The following is a 20,844-nucleotide window of genomic DNA, read 5'->3' as shown; positions in this document are numbered from 1 at the left end:
TATAGTTACTACCTCTCAAGGATCTCGTAAACCTGGGGCTATGTCTCCAGGAAGGCCACAGTGCTTCTTACCTATCCGAGGTGCCTGTGAAGGCACCTTCAATCACTATGTGCAGAGTGACTGCTCCGGTGGGTGAAGGGAAGGGGACATGGGTAGGTTAAAGAGTAAACTCTAGATATTAGGTCTGGGGCAGAGGGAAATTAGGAACCAAGGGTACAGACTCTTTAAGAAGAGAAAATGAGGTGCCTGAAAAAGAGAAAGTAGTCACTAGTTCAGAGATCCTCAAGCATCCATCAGAATTCTGGAAGACTTTTTCAAGTCTATCCTCAGAGGCTTGATTCAGCAAGTGGGATGAGGTCCATGCATTGGGATGGCTAAGCTCCAAGTTAAGCCAAAGCTGCAGTTCCTGGGGCCACACTTTGAGACCCTTGGCCTAGTAATCAAAGACTTGCCTCCCACCTCTGCTGCTAGTCAGGCACGTGGCTTTGGCTAGTTGCTCAGTCTTTCAGTTTCCGGATCTATAAAATAGAGATAAAAATAGAACTTGCCTTACAAGGTTATTTTGGATGAATTATTTACTGTGTTTAGCATAATGCTGGGCAAATTAAAAACAAAACAAAAACCAAACTCTTTAAGTGTTAACTGGTGTTATTATGTCTTAGGAAGTACATCTTTCCCCATCTTCAGAATCCTTCAAAAAAGGAACCTTGGTGCTAAGGATATAGTATAATTTTCCACCTAAGGTGAAGGCTATAATTAGCATAGAATAGCTCTATTTGCTTTTTAAGATTAGTTTCACAGACAGGATATTTTTCTGTTGCCTGTGGCCTTTCAGGGCTGCCCAGAGCCCTTCACTACTTTAATTAAAAGATAACATTCCGTTTAAATACTTCTGCAGGTCCAGCTTCTCAAAAGGAGGCTCTGTTCAGCTTGGGGTGTTTTTCCTGCGGCAGACAGTGATTTTCACAGCACCTTGGTAGAAGAGAGAAGAAACAGGGGATCTTTGTGTTAAAGTCCCACCGTGCTGCTAAAACCCACAGCTATTACAGCTGTAACTGTTATAAACCACTGGGTGCATTTGCATAATGCAGTTGTCACTGAATTAAAATGATTTAAAATTTCCACCGGAGGAGCTGTCCCCTTCCCCCATGGTTGCCCTCCCCACTGCATCCGTTCCTGTCCGTGTCTGTCCAAAGGGAAGGAACGGCCTCCATCCATGAGCCCAGCCTGCACCCACTTTATTAGCCCCTCTGCTTATGGAGACATTCATCTTTATTTCTCTTGTAGAGCTCATAAAGATTCTGACAAATGGATACTGTTAATAAACAGAAAAAGGAATGTAGAAAAATCACGAAGATGGTGCCAATAGTCAGACTCGGGAGGTGTGAGGGTGAAAAGGTGGAGTGGAAGAGTGTGAATTCATTACCAGCAGTTACTCGAGTAACTTTTTTTGAGTGGACGGGGAGACTATAAATTCTCTCTACTACCCCCCTGTCTTTTGGGCCTTCTACTCTCTTTTCTACACCTCCAAAGGATCTGGTGAAATGGAAGTAGGAGTTAATGACACTGCCAAGAGAGTCACCCTTTCTCATTACTTGACAAAGTATCTTTTGATTGAGGCAGGTTAATTAAAATTCATTTAGATGCATTTGTGCTGTCAGAAGACCGCGGTCACAGATGTAGAGGGTAAATGAATCTAAGAACTAAGAGTGTTTTCCTGTGTGGATGGAGGATGGAAAGGTGTTCGGGGACCCTCCCCTACTGCCAAAGGGAAAGACGAAATGATTTGACTCATCCTTTGGTCTACACCAAGATCCCTGCCTTTTCTGCCAGCTTTCATTCATCACTTGAAACTAAAATCTTCATAGTGTTGGCTTCTAGTCCAGAATTTTTGCTTTGAAAAAATTTGTTGGGACACCAAAAACACAATCAAAAAAACAAATTCATAAATTAGACTTTGTTGAAATTAAAAACTTCAGTTCTTTCCAAATGTTTGCCTCTGAAACAAAGACGTTTTCACTTTTCCCCACACTAGAGCAGAGTCTATTCTGATAGGGGCTCTGGTTGGGAAATGTATTAGTTTAGAATAATTGGGGGGGCTTTTCAACAGTGATGTGTCCCAGTCCGTTTTCCCTAAGTCCAAACAGTCCACAATTACAGCAATGAAAGTGTAAATATGTTTGATTTATCATCAAACTAACATTTTATTTTCCTCTCAGGGAATCTTTTATATTCTCTTAGCTCTAACCCTTCCCTTAGTAAAATATTGAGGATTTATGCCCCAGCCCCAACCCCACCCCTCTCCCACAATCCCCTTTAGAAAGAAGGAATTTCAGACCTTGAATCCATTGCCAGTGATTAAGAAACTAAAGAATGGTTCTTATTTCCTAAGGTTCTCAGAAAGAAATCTAAAGTGAAATAAAAGTGGTGTTTCTCCCTACTTCTCCCAAACCTTAAAATCATTAAAAAACAAAAAGGTGGGGGGAGCAAGAATCTTCTAGTACTGAATTAAAACTGCTATCTAGGACAAAATAATTTAATGAACCTTTTCTGTGATTTTGTTGCTGTTGAGGTAGGTGGCTTAAGGAAACAAATAGAATAAGTTCGTGTATAGAGAGGAAAAGGGAACAGAAAGACTACAGCTCCTAATGTGAGCAAGACAAGGGGAAAGCAGTTAACGTGCATGCTTGAGCTTTAAGATGTGTCTGAACAATGACAGATCCAACGTAGCTCCTGCTTCCTGAAACTCAGGTTTCTCTGAATAAGTAAAGTTTCTCTGTTCATTGATTCCTTTAGCATCGCACATGTGGCTCTTCTGGGGACAAAATAAATTAATTATACTAAAGATCTTTTTTTTTTTTTTGCCTTTAAGCAGGCCTGCCCATTTATCTTCTTCCCCTTTTGCTTGAGAGAGCAATTATCCATTCATGTGCTCCCTGGATACCAGAGGCCACTTTAGTTAAAGACCTTGTCAACAAGCCACCCAAAGGGTTAACCTTCCAGATGGAATTTAAACCTACTCGTCTTTTTAATATTTCATTCCTAGTTCCCCACAGCTGAGGCATAAGCTTGGCTTGTTTTAATTAAATTAGATCGCACAAGACAGGTGTCTTGGCAGTAAAAATTGTGCACAGCCCATTTTTATCTCATTAACTACAGTGCTCATCAAGGGTTTGTGTTTTTTTTCTGAAAACTCTAGGTAAACCAGTAATGATCATAACAGAGTACATGGAGAATGGCTCCTTGGATGCATTCCTCAGGGTATGTGACTACTTTATATTAAACCCAAGAGTTTTGGTGTTTAGAAAACTCTAACAGACTCCTTGCCCCACCTTGTTTGGTGGTGTTCATGGACTTTTTTTAACGGAGTTGAAGGAAGAACAGGAGAAGTAGCTAATTATGTGATTTTTTAAAGACTATTCCATAACCCATGTTCGATGAGAGTAGTATTTGATTTATTCTTGTATCGTGGGGCTGTTTGAGCCACAGATTCATTATAGTTGGATAATTTCCATCTATCACAGGAAGCAAACCCAGCTTCTAGGATATACTCACTTTGCTAGTGAATTAGTGACTTTGGTCAAAATGGCCCGGAAATAATGTTGAGTTTGATTGCATACCGGATACAGTTATTAAAAAACATCCAAGTAATAAATGCTTAGTGAAAATTAATTTGGCCTAATGCTAATGAGATGGTTCCTCATTCCTTCCCTATGTAGAAGAATGATGGCCGATTTACAGTCATTCAGCTGGTGGGCATGCTCCGTGGCATTGGGTCTGGGATGAAGTATTTATCTGATATGAGTTATGTGCATCGAGATCTGGCTGCACGGAACATTCTGGTAAATAGCAACCTGGTCTGCAAAGTGTCTGATTTTGGCATGTCCCGGGTGCTTGAGGATGACCCGGAAGCAGCTTATACCACGAGGGTAAGGAGGATTGGCAACCTGTGGGTTTTAACTCTGATAAAACTGTTACTCACTTCTCACTTTCATGTTTAAGCCCTTTGTGATTTTACAAGTTTCTCATCCTGTAGAGCCTCTTCATATCCATACATTCGTTTTTCAGCCATGTTTCCAAGAGGTGGGTTTGGAAACAGCCTCTAGATGTATGTCCATTTCACAAAGCCACAAAGTAGAGCTTCACTTATTATTGTAGTTTTTTACACTTAATTTCTCTCTCTCTCTCTCTCTCTCTCTCTCTCTCTCTCTCTCTCTCTCTCTCTCTCCCCCTCCCTCTCCCTCTCCCTCTCTCCCTCCCCCCCCCCCCTTCCTTCCTTCTTTCCTATTTGTTTCAGATTTTCTATTTGGTTCATTCTATCATTTAAAAAAAAAAAATCTTATTTTAAACAAGACAGAGTAATGTTTCTAGTTGTTTGGCTACTGACTCTGAGAATGTATATACAGGATTTATAAAACATTTACACTATGCAAAGTTTTCCAGTATCTAATGGCCTTCATTTTACTACTGGCAGATAAGCCAGGATTAGGGCACAAGTTAAGAGTTATCAGTATCCAGTTAATGGCTATGCTATCTTAGTTGGACCATCTGAATATAAGATACTAATGGAATAAACATGGAATCATAAAAGTTATTGGCCATTAGGGCTGACACTGTTAAAATCAACACGAAACACACACCCACTTACCGGCCATTTAATGCAACCATTTTGCATCTATAACCCTAAGCATTTTTTTGTTGTTGTTGGGTTTTGCTTGCTTGCTTATTGGGGATATTTTTTGGTGCAGTAATTTTTTTTTTCTTGTGGTGTTTGGTATCTTTGCCTCTAATTTTTATTCTTACAGTATCTTCTTTTGAATGCCAACTCCATTCATTTAGGAAAGAATACATCTGTGTGAATGCTGAAGATCTTTTATTTTGTCTCAGTAGTTAGAGGGAAAAAAGTTAAAGGAGGCTTCTAGAATGATACATTTACATAAATAATACCTTAGCCAAATATTTAAGCAAGTTAGAAGGCAGCACAAGTGTCCTTCTGTATGTAACAAATATAAATGTGATACACTGGGTTTTAGAGTAAACTGCAGTGAATTAGTGCAATTTCTAGTATAATTTATTGTCCTCTTCAGTAACCCTAAGAATACAAACTTTTAAATGATGTGAACATTTGAAACAATTTAAGAGTCCGAATTCAAATTGAATTAAATCTCTCCAGATGCAACTCTAGGAAATTTGAAACTTCCTTAAAAACACCTTGCTCATAAACATAATCAAACAAAAGACATTTGAAGCAAAAAACAAACAAACAAAATACATTTACATTTTTTCCTGGGTAATAGTCAATTGCTTTATCATTTTTGCTGGGTTTTTTTTTTTTTTTTTTAATAAAATGATAACCAAAATCCTGCCTTCACTTTGTTACAGTCAATAATGGCTCTAGCATCTGGTATTATTTGGCTTCCTCTAAGAGCCTATTTAGGGTATTACCTTCTAGCATATGTTGGTCATGTTTCTCATGCTATGTAAGAGTAGGATGACAATGTGATGGATAGAAATTTTCATATTTTAACTTTTTAGTTCATGATTTTAGAAGCAATATTAAGCATTGCCTTTGTGCTGCTGGCTGAAAGAGTTCTAGAAGTCAAAATGAGTATCAGCTGCACATCCATTGATATACCATGGCTAACATATGTATTTTGTAAAACCTGAGATTCCTTTTCTTCTACAATATTGTCTTAAGCAGAGCTCATATAATAGGTAAGCTTTTCAAAATTAACTAAACAGATTACTTGTTCACTTCCCTATGACAAAAGAAAACATCTAAGGAGAACTGTCTCTACCTGGAAGACTTTAGTTAAAATAAACAAGTCTCTTATTGTTTGGAGAGCTATCTCAGGAATGTTGTCCTGCCTGGCAAACAGTAACAACATTCAGAAACTAAAATGGCACATCACTAATGTACTGAAGCATCAACTTATGGCTCGAATGTTCACAGGGTGGCAAGATTCCTATCCGGTGGACTGCGCCAGAAGCAATTGCCTATCGTAAATTCACATCAGCGAGTGATGTATGGAGCTATGGAATCGTTATGTGGGAAGTGATGTCATATGGAGAGAGACCCTATTGGGATATGTCCAATCAAGACGTGAGTGTTGATGTTCTAGAATATATGCCTTTGCATTGAGATTCAGAAAGTTCCACATTGGTGTATGATGGAGTGAGCGTTGAAGTTGAAATGACACATTAAACTCAAGATTCTTACTACAAATGTGTCTAGTAATGTAGTTAAACATAATGGTCATGGATTTCAAGGAGCAAAATTACATAGCCTAAATGGAGAATAGGAGAGAAATAGATTAGTTACATAGATATAGAAAGATGCATAGGTTAGTAATATGGAACAGTATTTCTACTTGGTTAAATTTACAATTCAAACTAAAACAAAATTGAACAGTGAATTTTAAGAAAATGCAAGGACATATGAAAAACACATTTCACATGTGATGAAATTGACATGAAAGGTTTATTGGAAGAAAACTAGTGAATATTTTAAAGCTGACAGAGTTGTAATTAGAGCTTGCCCCTTGAGGACTCTAAAATAAAGCTTCACTAAATGACCCTTTGTAAATTATGCACATCCCTTTAAATGTACCATCTGGACTACTTCGTAAGGGAGTATCCACAATGCCTGCAATTTCAGAAAAGCATTCAATAATGACACTAATAAGATTCCAGAGTAATAGAATTTAATTACAAACATCTCCAGTGAGAAAGAAGAAAAAAAAAAAAAAAAAAAACCTAGACCTAAGGGTTTTCCTAGAACACTTATTAGCTAATTCTGGCTAGACTTTCATTCGTTTTGGGAGGGTTGGAAATCAGATCACAATAAAATGGCCCCTCACTTGAACTTTCAAAATGTTTATATGTATGAGGTGTAGAATATTAGCATAGAGTTGTATAAATGCATGGTACTTTATGTATCAATAAAAATTATATTTTAGAAAAAGTCTTCTTTTAAAAAATTCTTTCTGATCTGAATGTTACCCGACCATCTGCCTTGTCCTGAAACAGCAGGAAGTCGAGAAGCCTTGACAATTCAGTGAAGAACCAGGTACACTTAAGAAACAGGATGCTAGTTACCTTAATAATAAAAGAATGTCCAGAGCAATAAAGAAGCTGATGAATGTCATGTCTAGTGGGGCAAAAAGAATTCCCTAACAAGATTAAGAGGAATGGTCGTGTTGACATTGAATTATCTGTAAATTATAAAGGAAGTTTCATAGCAGGTGGAAAGAAAGACAGCAGCTAGCATAACTGATAGGTAATTACAGGCTAGAAAAAGACGATAGAGCTGACTGGTGTGTAATCTATTATTTGATGTGATTATGCTACACAGATACCTTCAGGTACCTTTCTTGTAGCAACATTTGATTTTGGGTTAAGAGACTTTCAAAGGGACAAGGACAACTAACCTAAATGAGCAAATAGTGCTTGCCTTGACTTCGTTAATTTTCAGTATTTAAACTTTCCTTTATTTCAGTTGCGAGTCATGGCCAAATGCCCATATCAGCAGATTATCTAAACATTTTGTTAGTATCCCTGCCCTAAGTATTTTCAGATCTATAGTTTTGCAGTTTCTATATTAAAACAATTTTCGTTGTTTTAAATTTTTAGTGTTCAGGCTTTATCCATGAAAAACCATCTGAAGCTATTTCTGTCCTACAAATAATATTGGTCATTCATGTGTATATGTCTCTGTGTTGGATTCTGTGTACAACAGGAATCAATAGAAAATGTAGTGGGAGAATTAACTTTCATGGGTAGAATTCAGCTGGCATGTGTCAAGTGAGTCAAAGTAATTGTTGAAAATATGTCAAACATCAAGCTTTTTGTTGGTTTTAATCCTCTGCCCCCCACAAAACATTCAGCAGTAAACTGAGAAAATATGCTTTGTTAACCCACAAGCCATCTTCCAAACTGGCAGTGGATAGAGAGCTAATGAAAAAGTATTAAACAGTCTGAGGGTTTATAACAAATTGTGTTACCCTGGCATTAGCTCAGTGCTGCTCGCATTCTCATTAATCCAGTGTAAAACGTTTTCATCAAGTCCAGAATCAACACCATGCACCTGGAAGATAAAAGCAAGTGAGGGGATCAAGCTGACCTAACGAAACTGCCAGAAATAAATAGAATAATGGTTAGTAAGATAGCAAGCATATAGAAGTCTACTTTAGAAGAGGTAAAAAAAAAATACTACTACAATAGGATGTTGGCAAAAATACATGGGAGGAAAAGGATCAGAGGGCTTAATAAATCACAAGGTTAAACTAAAACAGTGTGCTGGTTAAAAAGACAACAGTCATACCAGGGCTCAGAAACTAGACCCAACTGAATGAACATTTTCTGTTCAGCAGTAGATAGACTCACCTCAGGGTGAATCCAGTGTGTTCATTGAGATGGCCGCAACCACTGCATGTTTTACTAGCAGGGTGAGGGGAGGAGATTGATTTAAAACACATACAACTTTTTAAATTCCCCAAACAAGTAAAAGCACCTCCAAAATTGCATAGGATACTGATAAACAAATCATATGAGTAGCCAAGATTTTATGAAGTAATTCCCCTCTTTAAATTTGACATGAGTCATACCATACTGGATTACTGGAATTTATGCCATGAAGAAGGAGGGTTTAGAGAAAAGCCAATGAGAAAAAATACCTCTAAAAACAGACTGGTAAAATTAGAATTAGAAGAAAGACCATTGAATAACTTATTTGTCTTATTAGAAAGGAAACCCCTCTGGCCAGTAAGATAATTATCATCTACCATTATAACTTCTTTCCTTAGATGTGTAAGTGCCCCCTTTAAAATATAAATTTTAATTTTTAGAAAAAGTTTTTTGTTAATACTTTTAAAAAAAAATCTACTCACTAACACCTTAAATGGGGTCAGTTGACAGCCAACTGAGACCAAAAAAGAGATACAGAATTATATTCTGGTATATTTTGGCCTCCCAAAAGTAAAAATGGGTTGGCATCTGGAGCGGTTGAAAAGTATGCTATGTCAGAGACAGGTGGTATCTTCTGGATTGGGAGGTCTGGAAGATGGGTTCTTGTCAGACAAGAGGACACAGGCTTAAAATGATGCAGGGGAATTCCATTTTGGGGGAAACTATTAATACTCCCTGAGAAAGGTCTTTAAGTCTGGGTTTGAGTCCCTTTTGCTATCAATGTTTAGCTGATGCTGGATAGCAGACTGGGGAGGGTCATTGCCATGTGATTTCTGAGGGTCAGGCCAACACCATGTTGTTGATCTCATTGGGTCCATCACTTGGGAACACTGATGCATCTTCACTCTAGAGTTTCAGATTCGCATTGCCTACCATTTGAGAACACCTCATAGCAGCAGCTGGCTTGCCTGCCCTGTTGCCAGTGATACTCAGGTCCAGCTTTGGCTTCTGTGAAGGAATTGGAGCCGTTCCCAAAGCTTGCTGGCAGCTTGATGTATAGGGAACTTGCTGATAAAGAGGGCGAACATCTAACAAAGCTTGCCTGGCAGCTTAACATAAACCATTGTGTTTTCTTCCGTAGGTGATTAAAGCCATTGAAGAAGGCTATCGGCTCCCCCCTCCAATGGACTGCCCCATTGCACTCCACCAGCTGATGCTAGACTGCTGGCAGAAGGAGAGAAGTGACAGGCCTAAATTTGGGCAGATTGTCAACATGTTGGACAAACTCATCCGCAACCCCAACAGCTTGAAGAGGACGGGAACCGAGAGCTCCAGGTGAGCCATGCTTTCCTAATAGTGATGTATGAAAGAACACATTAGAGATGGCAGGGCGAGTGCTGACTCAGGTTAATTCTTGTCTTTTTACTCAGAGGTCACTTCACAGCTCTCTGCAACCTGGGTGGTTTCTTTCTCAATTACTGGCGTATTTATGCTAGTTCTCTTCACCATTTTGAAGAGCCAAATACCTGTCAGGCCTCATAGAGTAGTAAGAAAAACAAATTCTTTAAAAAACCAACAAAGAAATAACTAAAGTGCTTATTTTATGATGCTGGACCTGAAAATTTAGGAAGAAGGATGAGAAGTACTTAAGGAAAACGATCAGGTTACTAGATGCTATATTTTGAAAAGGGAAAGGAACGTTGGGTAAGTGAAAAATAAGGATGGCCTCTTTATGCACTGCAATTTTAAGTTGACTTAGAAAGTGTTAATTGTAGCAAGAGATACTTCCTATTCTCTTTTAGGGTTTCAGATCCCTTAGCACTGGGCACTATACAAAGAGCTTAATGGTCAAGCTCTTTGTATAGTGTCCAGTGCTATAACATCGGGGCTGGATTCGCATTTTACTCTTGCCATTTGGTAGCTTATGTGACCTAAAAAGAAAAAAAGAAAAAACAAAAACAACTAACATTTCTGGGCCAGTTGTTGTTTCCCGTTTACTGAGATGATGAAAATAGATGGCTCTAAGTCCTCTTTTACATGTAGGTGGTTTCTTCTATTCCCAGGTAAACCTCTAGCTTTTCCATCTCCAGCTCCAGCTCCCCTGTATTTTGTCGGAGGGTCCTAAGGCCAATACTTGCTGCTTCTCCTGCTAGCATAAACTATGCAGCTGCTAATATTGCATAATGTGTGCTTAGCACCAAAGTGCAGAACAAATTGAGTTACTGGATACACTTTTCTCAATTCTAATTTTTTTTCTCTCTCACTGATGGTACTTAAACAGCTTTGATGCTTATCACCGCTTGCTGATAATGGGGGGTTAGTGTAACATGATATATGACTGAGCACAAAATTAGGCAAATGTCTTGGTGTTCCCCAAAGGGCACAGAGACTTCCAGAACAAGCTTGAGAATGTCCCTTCGAGTTAATTGATATGGACGGAGGATATTTTCATCCTAAGGTCATTTTGACCTTCTCAGGGAGTCTACATGTTGCCTATTAATGCTCTTGGTTAAAGTTAGAAGTAAACACAAACTGTTTGGTCTTTGTTTAATAAATATTTCAGTCGACAAATATTTAACTCTATTGTCTAAAATTCCATGTGGTATAATGTTTGTTATTGACTCAAAATTGGGGGAAGCATGAAATCTTGATTGTTCTTTCCATAAAAGTCTGCAGAATTTGACTTAGAAAATTGGATATGATTGAAATAATGGACATAAAAGAAAGGTTACAAAGGCAAGCTATTATTTGGGCACAAAACATTAATAAAACAAGTCTGTTGAGATAGTTACATGAAAAAGACGTAATGCAAATCAAAATAACTTGGGTAAACATGAAAATAAAAAATGGAATTGGATTACTTCTGCTATGTAGAAAATGAGTCAAGGCATTATACTGACTTAATTTTGTTTTTACAAGAAAATAATTGTGTTTTTTGGTTGAAAATTCAATGGTGATGGTATACTTCTGATGTAAATGTTTGTATTCAAGCAACATAGTCTCAGGATGAAAATCAGGTCAAAATGTTAAGATCAAACTCATTTCATAATTTCTAGAGAAAAGGCAACTTTAAGAAAATATAACTTAAGTGGCGGTGTTGCTATACAGGCATTTGTCGCAAGGGCAGTAGAAATTACCCTGTAAATGTCTACCCTGTGATTATTAGATATTTTGATGATGAAGATGACTAATTCTCTTACTAAATACTTTCCATTAATGTATGATTTATTATATAGTAATATTATGAAGAATGGCAGAATTCCTGCCTTGAACTATAGTAGGTCTTAACCATGACCTAATATAAAACACCTGGCCTGAGAAATGTGTAAACTAATAAATAAGTTAATAAGAAGTGCTCAGGTTTTGTTGAAATGATTATTTAGGAGCCCCAGCAAGGGAATACGAGAAGCACATTCCACAGTCAAACAGTGATCAAAGTAGCCATTCTTCCTGCCAGTCTTGGCACACGTGCTGGTCAGGCATAGGTTGATTAAAGAGGGGATTAACTCCCTGTTGTCCCAAGTTTGTTCGGATGCACGGAGACTGCCTGCAAATCTGGCTGGTAGCACTCTGGACTTGAACTCTTGCTGCTTTCTCTGTTTCCATCAAGTCTGGCAGGTTGCAAGCTCACCGTTTTCCTTACTCATACTTCACCAGGGTTTCCATAGTTGCTGAAATAAAGTCTGTAATATTCAGTGCGGACAGGCACTGGGCTCCTTCTGCAACGACTGTGTCCAGAGCAGCCATAAGGGCCCCGCCAGTCTTTACCCCAGGCTAGGGTGTTTAAAAGACTTGCTATGATCATTAATGCATTAAGAGGGTCACATAAAAAATGTGGGACATGAAATTAAAAGCAAATAGGGTGACTGACACATGCCTTAGAAGCTTTGTGAAATTAGGGGCAAAAAAATCACATGCCGATTGATGATGGTTCTTCCATCTACAGCCTTCTCGCGGTGTTTCAGCTCCCCTTGCCTGTTTCAGGCAATCTGACTTCTGAGTCTTGTTGTCTTCTCACTGTGACACTTTCTCGTTCCATTTCCAGACCCAACACTGCCTTGTTGGATCCAAGCTCCCCTGAATTCTCTGCCGTGGTATCGGTGGGTGATTGGCTGCAGGCCATTAAAATGGACCGGTATAAGGATAATTTCACGGCTGCTGGTTATACCACACTAGAGGCTGTAGTGCACGTGAACCAGGAGTAAGTACTCAGCGATGTAACACGAAAGGGTAAATCTAGATTTAATAGTATTTTCCTTTTTTTGCTTTGAGCTGCATAATCATCCTACCCATTAAAAAAAAAGAAAACTGGAATGCTTTTCATTTTAATTGAGTATGATTTTACACAGCCTCTATAAAGCACCTACATTGTTGCATTAAATTGCTTAATTAAACATTTTAATACACCTGCCTTGTTGTGCTGTATGAATTGTGGCTGATTCAAATGTGTGTCTGCATGAAGCTCGGGAAAGAGGTTCTCAGCCCTCATAACATTTTCTCTTCCTCATTTTTCTCCCCCATACAGTGACCTGGCACGAATTGGCATCACAGCTGTCACACACCAGAATAAGATTTTGAACAGTGTCCAGGCAATGAGAACCCAAATGCAGCAGATACATGGCAGAATGGTTCCCGTCTGAGCCCGTACTGAATAAACTCAAAACTCTTGAAATTAGTTTACCTCATCCATGCACTTTAATTGAAGAACTGCACTTTTTTTACTTCGTCTTCACCCTCTGAAATTTAAAAAAAAAAAAAAAAAAAAAAAATCTGCAGTATTGCTTGGTGTACAGATTGCTGAAAATGGGGGGCTTACAGAAATGACCACCATCCTTTGAATTAGACCTGGAACAAATCGTTTCTCAGAAGTTCTTCCGTACGTCACCAATTTGTAAAATACATGTACCTGTATAAATAGGACACTGCCTCCGAGTTTTGCTGCCGTCTTTGCTGCCAGACAACACTGAGCTTCTCTGAGACATCCTGGCTCCTCTCTCCATTTGGAATTACAACCATAGTATTTTGTTTGTGGCATAATTTACAGTCATCTTCCTTTCACTGGAATGAAGACCAGGCCCTGGAACATATTTGAAGGACTCAGTTGTAGCTTTTAAGGCTTGGTTCATACCATGGGGATAAAAACCTAGGTGAAAACCACATGTCAGTGTTGCTCCTTCAGTGCTCAGGCCATCTGGTGGATTACGGAGACATGAGGGGCTGGAAATAAAAGGAAAGTGGATTTAAAATAATAATAATAATAGTAAGACCCAAGCACCATACCCCCTAAGTGGACAAATGAGTTCTGTTTCTTTAGGTCTGAGGCTGTGCCATATAAAATCTTATTTTGGGACGCTACAAACTTATCATAACTACCTTACGGATAGTGGACTGTGACAATCTTGAATGGGGAACGTTCACATTTCCCTTCTTTGAAGAAGCAAACCCAAATCTCCAAGGTAAGGCAAAAGAACCCTCAATAAATCTTTCTCCAAGTAAAACTATTTTTGTTAAAAAACTTGATCTTATTTGAAACACTGAGCAGTAAATATTCTTTCATATCTATCAGCTAGCTTGGGGTTCTTTCAAGATTTCGGTCTTCTCTTTTCAATGGGAGTGGAGACAAAAACCAATATGCCTTCCCCACTGTTCTTCTAGGAAGAAATAAACTACGAACTACCATGTTTCCCCAAAACTAAGACCTAGCTGGACCATCAGCTCTAATGCGTCCTTTGGAGCAAAAATTAATATAAGACCTGGTCTTATATATGCTGTCAGGTTTGAGAGAATGGGTCCCTGCTGGCTGTGCTTTCTCTTCCATGGGTTTCCTCTTGCCCTTTGGTGCCCTTCATTCATGACACAAATATTTATTGAGCGTCTTCTGGGTACCAGGTAGTAACCTCAAACCTTGTTGGGTCGTGAACTTGTCTCATTCTTTGTTGAGTTGGTTTCAGTTGAGAAGTGCTAGAGGATCTTTTCTATTAGTTTCATTTTATTTTCTGCTCTAGTACCCCTTGTATCAAACAGGGTCATCCAGGGAAATTTACCTAGATGTCAATGGTAAGACTTGGAACTCAACTTTCTCATTATCAGAAAGTAACCTACGTAAAAACATGCATTTCATCCAGAAAGCCCATTAACATTAAGATGCTTCTATTTTAATCCTGGAATTTTCTTCTTGAAACATGTAAAATAAATGGCTTTATTCATTCTTAGAAGCCAACAGCCTGACTTTTTTGACTGGACAAATTTATTTTTTTAACTTCCATTTTTATCACTTTTAAACAAGAGCTTGGCTAATTTTAATGACATTTCTGCCCACCCCACCCCTCAGGTTTTATCCTGAAAGCTATTTCTTATAGAGCAAGGAATGTTAAATGTGATGCTGTCAAATCATGGAAGTTTAGTAAAAACCTTTTGCAACATTAGTTATAAAAGCTTTTCTGTTCAAAAGGAATGTGAAATTTGTTTTTTAAACTGTCCCAGCAATTTTTGTTTTATCATATCACCACTTTTGCTAAAGTCTAGGCGCTCTGGATATTCATGTAAAAGTTGATAAATGTAGGTTGTTTTCAGTTTGGGGTTTCTTCCTTTCTTTCTTTCTTTTTTTTTTTTGCTTGCTTTAAAAAAACGTTTATAACATTTTTGCTTTCAGCAAAGCTGTGGAGTATTTTATTTTTAATCCCAACAGACTAATTCAAGTAAGATAGCATTATAGCATTATCTTATAAGTAAAAAGGGAATGTTCCCTTGCATGCATTGAATAATGAAAAGTTTTGCTTTCTTAAAGTCAACAACTCAAGACTTGAGGTATTTTTCTGAACGTTGAGCATATTCAAAGCAGAACATTTCAAAAGAGAGTGTATCCATTTTAAGATCAATCCTAACAAGTTAGTGTCGTTTTGTTACTTCTCAGCAAGTACCTCTGGAAATGAAATAATCAGGTGAGGATTGGAAAAAGGTTGAATATGAAACGTTCATTCAAAGGTTGCCTCCTGAATCTTAATTTTAACACATGTATGAGTTAGACTCCAGGCCAACGGGAAAGCCAGAAAATGTATTTTCCGGATGTCTAAAATAATATCCAGTAGCAGTAAGAGTGTTGACTTCACTGCTTCCGTGAAGTTACACATTTTACAAGATCAAGGTCAGGACAATAGGAATGCTGCATTGTTTCCCAGGGCGTGGGTCCAGACTCTGGCATCCAGATACACAGCGATGGGTTCTCAAGCCAACTGAGATGTCAACACTGGGAAATTCAGTCCACGTTTCTTTATAACTCAATTCTTCCACCTGTAAATTAGAGATAATGATACTTTAATACTAACTTCTTTCCTGACACATGCTGTAAGTGTATATGAAATAGTCTTATGTGGGACACACTGGATTTCACAGAAGAGAGGTATACTCTTCCTCCAAGTTTTCCCAAGTGTTATGCATCCATCTTTCAGTTGTGAATCTGCAAATCAGTAAGTCTATCAAATGCAAAAAGAGACCTTATCCCTTTTCTTTCATTATTTTCATGATTGTCACAATAAAGAATGTTGACAAGTGGCATCTTGATTTCCTTGGTAGTTACACCCTTAGCCACATTTATAATTTTAAATTGTTTACGAAGTAATTTCTATCTGACTATTTTATAAGAAAACTTTATTTCTCTCTCTCCAAATAGACTAAAGTATTTTATGTAAGTTTAAATAATGGTCATCTACCTCAAAGAAACTAAATTTTATTTATCTCCCTCACACAATAAATAAACCTATATATATATATACACACACACATACATACATACATATATATATAAGCAGATAAATAAGTGGTTTAATAAAATAAGCAAAATTGTCTGTAAAGATGCACTTTGGTCTTAATCTTTGCTGTACACTCAAGGCCACCAACTGCCGACATGGCCACTAGGGTGGGCGATATAGTCCAAGAGGAAATCTTATTAGATGTCACAAAGGAAAGAAGAGAAATTGCTTCTTTTGTCTTGAGTTCATTATTTATGAGTGAGGGGCCCCAATGATTTCATTGTGCTGTGCCAGCCTTGTTCGATTCTAGACTGATGGGGCATCTGTGGCAGATTAGTTCTCGCTGGGCCTGAGCCCCCAAGACCACTCTCACTGGAGCACCAAACCTCTCACTGTGCCCCTGACCCCAGGTGCCCTTTCTCTGCCTTCTACATACAGATTGTATGGAGCCTTTACTCATTAGATAATCTGATTCTTTAGAAGTTCCTTTCTTTTTAAGAAAAACATCCAGTACTTTTCATGTCTTAGTTTGCATTTGTTTTAGTCATAGTGTTGACTGTGGGCAGATTGTGATTTGCAGATTTATTCCCAAGATATACAATTTCCCTCATTGGAAAGACAGGCTGCTAGTATCCAGGCTCTTACAGTAGGGACAATTGGCCTCGTATGTCCTTTCACCAATTCCGAGCCCATCTCATCTTGTACAATTGAACCACAAACAACTCAGCATTTTTATTTCAAAGAGAGGCTGTTCTCACACTGCTAGAGACTCACACTGTGTCGCTTCGAATCCTGGTTTTGCTGCTTCAGAAAGTGTGACTGACATGAGCTGGCAGCTTAGCCTCTCTATGCTTCAATGTCCTCATCCATGTAACAGCAATAAGAATAGTCCCTTCCTGAGAGGAGTTATAATTAAGCTGCAAACACACATTATTTTTTGGTTGTTACAGTTGTCGTTTTTCGCAGGAGCAAAGTAAGAATTCAGATGTCCCTCCTGAACTACTTCGTACTGAGCCCTACCAACTTCTGAGTACTTATATTCTTTCTGGCAATATTGGTTGACAGCTGGCTGGCCACATTGGTTGATGTTTTGTCTCAAGTCTTGTTCTTTTCTCTACAGGGAGTGGATTCTTGGCCTCACAGCCCTTCCTGTTGATTACAAAGCGCACAGAAGAAAACAGAACACACCCTCCTGGGTTCCTTCTAAATGTGTTTCTTCTGCTTCTACTGTGCCAGTTCTGGAGCAAAGACACATGAAACAGCACCCCTACCTGAAAAGAATAAACATATGACTTTCAAATCCCCTTTCACAGTGAAAGAAACAGCAAACATTCAAGGTTCGGCATCTGTTCTCCGGTTGCACTGAGGAATGTACTGTCTGGAAGCACCAGCTCTGCAGAACCCTGTTCCCAAACTCCTCGTGGTTTTATTTATATGTATTTCCATATCTCATCCCTGTATGTCACTGCTGTATTGGTGTGGCAGCAAGTGACCAAAGGCTACAGGTTTTACTATGGACACCAGGTCAGGTGCCACCACACGAAACAAAGCCAGTTCCCAGGAGCTGCTGATGATATGCATTGCTGAAGTAACATTTTACCCAGGGTGTGCCATTGCAGTGATATAAATATATTTTTTTCCTAGACTAAATATGAGCTTGATTATCTGTTTTGATGTGTGTACATAGGTGTGAATGTGTGTGTGTGTGTGTGCGCGTGTGTGCGTGTATAACCTCATGCTTAGAACTGCCTGTGAATGTTGTGGAATGCTACACCTGGAAAGTTCTGGTTTTCCACCAGTTCTGAGATAAGAGCCACACGAGCTAGTGGGCCTTGAAACCATGCCCATCCCCTTAGAAAGACAACCCAGAAATATTAAATGTCCTGTATCTATAAGTGTGTTTTGTAGCTGCCACACTAACCTTAATAAGTAATTCTACAGCTTTGGGCAGAGGCATTTTCACCTTAGTGGTGAAATAATTTTAGAATATGAACCCATTTGAGTGACAACCCATCATCAAAGTCACAAATTCTGATTGAATTCCTCGTCTGAATCACCAGTTCCTTGATGGAGAGAGTGAAGGGGATGGAATTTATCTGGTAACCCCAAGTGGAATAAAAGTAGCCTTTGTTTTCCTGCATAAATGGACTTGTTGAATGCGAACAAATATATGCAATTCATATACTTTTGGAGATGAACGTAGACATGTGTGTCAGCTTTGAGATGATGTGTCCTGGATTAATACTTTGTCTCCCAATGTCACAGAAAAATATATGCCAGTGACTCTTGAGGTTAGCATAGTTGGGATTAAATGGCCTCAAGCAATTTCAGGTTCCCCATTACAAGGAAAGTTCTACAGTTATTAATATACAGTTAAATCCTATGGCCCTCAAAAGTGTATCAGCCTTCTAGAATCTGAGGCCCACTGTGTGAAGATTCTGTTTTAATATGATATGTATACCAAACTCCAGCCAACATACTGCCATGTTTCATAATTTGAGTGGCTGCCTTGCTTATTCTAAGCTATGGTTGCAGAAACTGTAGCCATTTATATAAGCTATAACATCAAATCAGGGAAAAATGGGAAACAAAAGATTCTGAACCCTATGTTGTTGAATAAGTAAAGAAAATCATCAATAAATATTTATTGCGTTCTGACAGGGTGCATGGCATTGTATTCTTAGAACTATGCCAGAGTGACAAAGTTAATTCACCCCTTTTTGGGGACTTTAATATATTTTTAAAGGGATGTGCCTATGCATTGATGCCTGAAAAATATGTATAAAGAAATGATGTTGAATCTCTGAGCAGGTCACCTTTCCCCAGAGGTCAGGTCAGGAGGTCAACTGCAGGGGCTGTGTCTAGCCCCGTGAGTGTGAGTGCTGGCCTGTGAGTGCTGGCCGAGTGAGCTCAGATCTTCCATGAGGAAGCATTAAGCTGATCCCCTGCACCAAATCAAGTAGCTTCACCATGTGTCCACTGGCCCCAAATTATTTTGAACAATACTACGAATATAACGTTCTGGTGTGTTTTTAAAATAGTTATTTTAAAGAAAGGTTGTGCTCACTACACTGCTTGTGTGTGTGTGTTTTGAGACCTCTTGTATTCAATCTGTGAAGGATATGTGTATTAATCCATACACACTTATAGCCTCAATATTTGTCTGAAGACACTTAAATTCTGACCAGTAAAGGAAAGTTCTAGAAGCAATATTTTCACTTATTTAACATTCTCCAAACAACATCAAGCATTGATACACACTGAAGAGTGCATTTATTATTATTTTTTATCACTCCAAGTATGTTGGAATATGCAAGGACTGTGGTTAAAATTAGAATGTATAAGGCGTATTATAATTTAGTTCATACTGAAAAAGAAATTAACAGAACATTGCTTGGTTCATACATGTTCTGAAATTTGAGCAATCTCTTGAGTTAGACATAGATTTTTCTATTTTGTTTTAATTTGTCAAGGTATTTTTCTTCCCTTCATGAAACTTAGGTACACATAACTTATGTCATTTATTTATGGTCTTTTATACCTAGTTTGTAAAATTGTAAAATAGCAAACTAAATGCAAAGAGTTTGCATTTGAAAATAATAAAGTGGTTGCCATATACAAACCTGGAATCTACTTGTGTCTTCAATAAGTTTTGCCATATGCATGGTGGTTTAAATTAATTGTTGATTGTCATTTGGTTAAACAAGAAAATCTTACATTCTGATTGAATGTGCTTATTTAGAAGGTAGAGAGCATTGACTTCTAAATGATCCTCGTGCTTGAGAACAATGAATTAGCAAATCTGCCTTCGATTCTGTAAGTTTCTCTATTAACATTGTAATTAAGACTAAACTGGTTGGAATTCAGCCTCTACCTCTTACGGATCTTTCAGTCCAGGACTAGTTTCTTAATGTCCCTGTGCCCATTTCCTTGTATGTAGAGTGGTGATTATAGTGCCAAGAGCTTTTATAAAAACGAAATGCATTAAAACATTAGCACAGGGTCTAACATTTAACCAGAACTCAACAAATGGTGGCTATGCTCAGGAGGCTTTTTAATGAGAAAAAGCCTAATATCCCCTGTTCTATATCCTCTCACACAGCCTTGGTGCTAATCTAAGTGGCCAGCTACCGATGTTTACCGTGGTCTTTTAACCTGGGATACTTGGATTTCTTGAGGGAACATTGGAACGCCCAGAGATCCACGAGAGTCACTGAAACATGGTGCAAATGTATGTTCAGTGTGTATTAAGGATTATATGTACATGTGTGATTTGATGGGGAGAAAGATCATAAATTTCATTAAATTCCAAATTGATCTGGGTTACAAAAATATTAAGGGTCACAGTTCTAAGGAGGAAGATATGATACCATTTCATTAAATAAACTATTAATTGACTAAGCCCCTGTTAATTGAAAATGAGGCTCGAGACTTATTATGATGTAGTAACTGAAGCCCAACGAGCAGCTGGCTTTAGAGAGCAGGGATGGGCATTTCAGTTTTACCAGTAGGGCTTTGAAATGAAAATAATCTGCATTATGTCTGGTTATTTTGTGTTTATTTCTTAAATAAACACTTCTCTAGAATCAAGTATATTAATACAGAGAGTAGTTAACATATTTGGGACTTGAAGGCGATAGGCTTGACATTTTTCTCCCACTTGTTTAACAAGATAGAAACTCAACTGCAT

General features: G+C 38.2%; 1 protein-coding gene and 1 long non-coding RNA gene across 3 annotated transcripts in view; both read left to right on the top strand.

The window, feature by feature from the left end:
* Positions 1–13,185, top strand: part of EPHA4 (EPH receptor A4) — a 126,072-nt gene extending 112,887 nt beyond the window's left edge. Inside the window, exons 12-17 of one of the 2 annotated variants that reach the window (XM_019753685.3) lie at positions 3,200–3,261; positions 3,720–3,929; positions 5,954–6,103; positions 9,548–9,741; positions 12,452–12,607; positions 12,932–13,185. In XM_019753685.3, coding sequence (XP_019609244.1) covers positions 3,200–3,261; positions 3,720–3,929; positions 5,954–6,103; positions 9,548–9,741; positions 12,452–12,607; positions 12,932–13,046 — 887 coding nt within the window. In that variant the 3' untranslated portion in view covers positions 13,047–13,185. Of the gene's footprint in view, positions 1–3,199; positions 3,262–3,719; positions 3,930–5,953; positions 6,104–9,547; positions 9,742–12,451; positions 12,637–12,931 lie in introns of both variants that reach the window. The other variant, XM_019753686.3, reaches the window with a different exon arrangement.
* Positions 13,186–13,723: 538 nt separating this feature from the next.
* On the top strand, positions 13,724–19,776 carry LOC148754909 (uncharacterized). The gene is made up of 2 exons (XR_016019832.1): positions 13,724–13,862; positions 17,275–19,776. It is a non-coding gene; the product is annotated as an uncharacterized LOC148754909 (long non-coding RNA).
* Positions 19,777–20,844: the final 1,068 nt, after the last annotated feature.

The sequence above is a fragment of the Rhinolophus sinicus genome, chromosome 17 (assembly GCF_057876585.1).
Source record: "Rhinolophus sinicus isolate RSI-liver-muscle chromosome 17, RSI-T2T, whole genome shotgun sequence".
Taxonomy (NCBI): Eukaryota; Metazoa; Chordata; class Mammalia; order Chiroptera; family Rhinolophidae; genus Rhinolophus; species Rhinolophus sinicus.
This window is presented reverse-complemented; position numbering and strand designations above follow the sequence as displayed.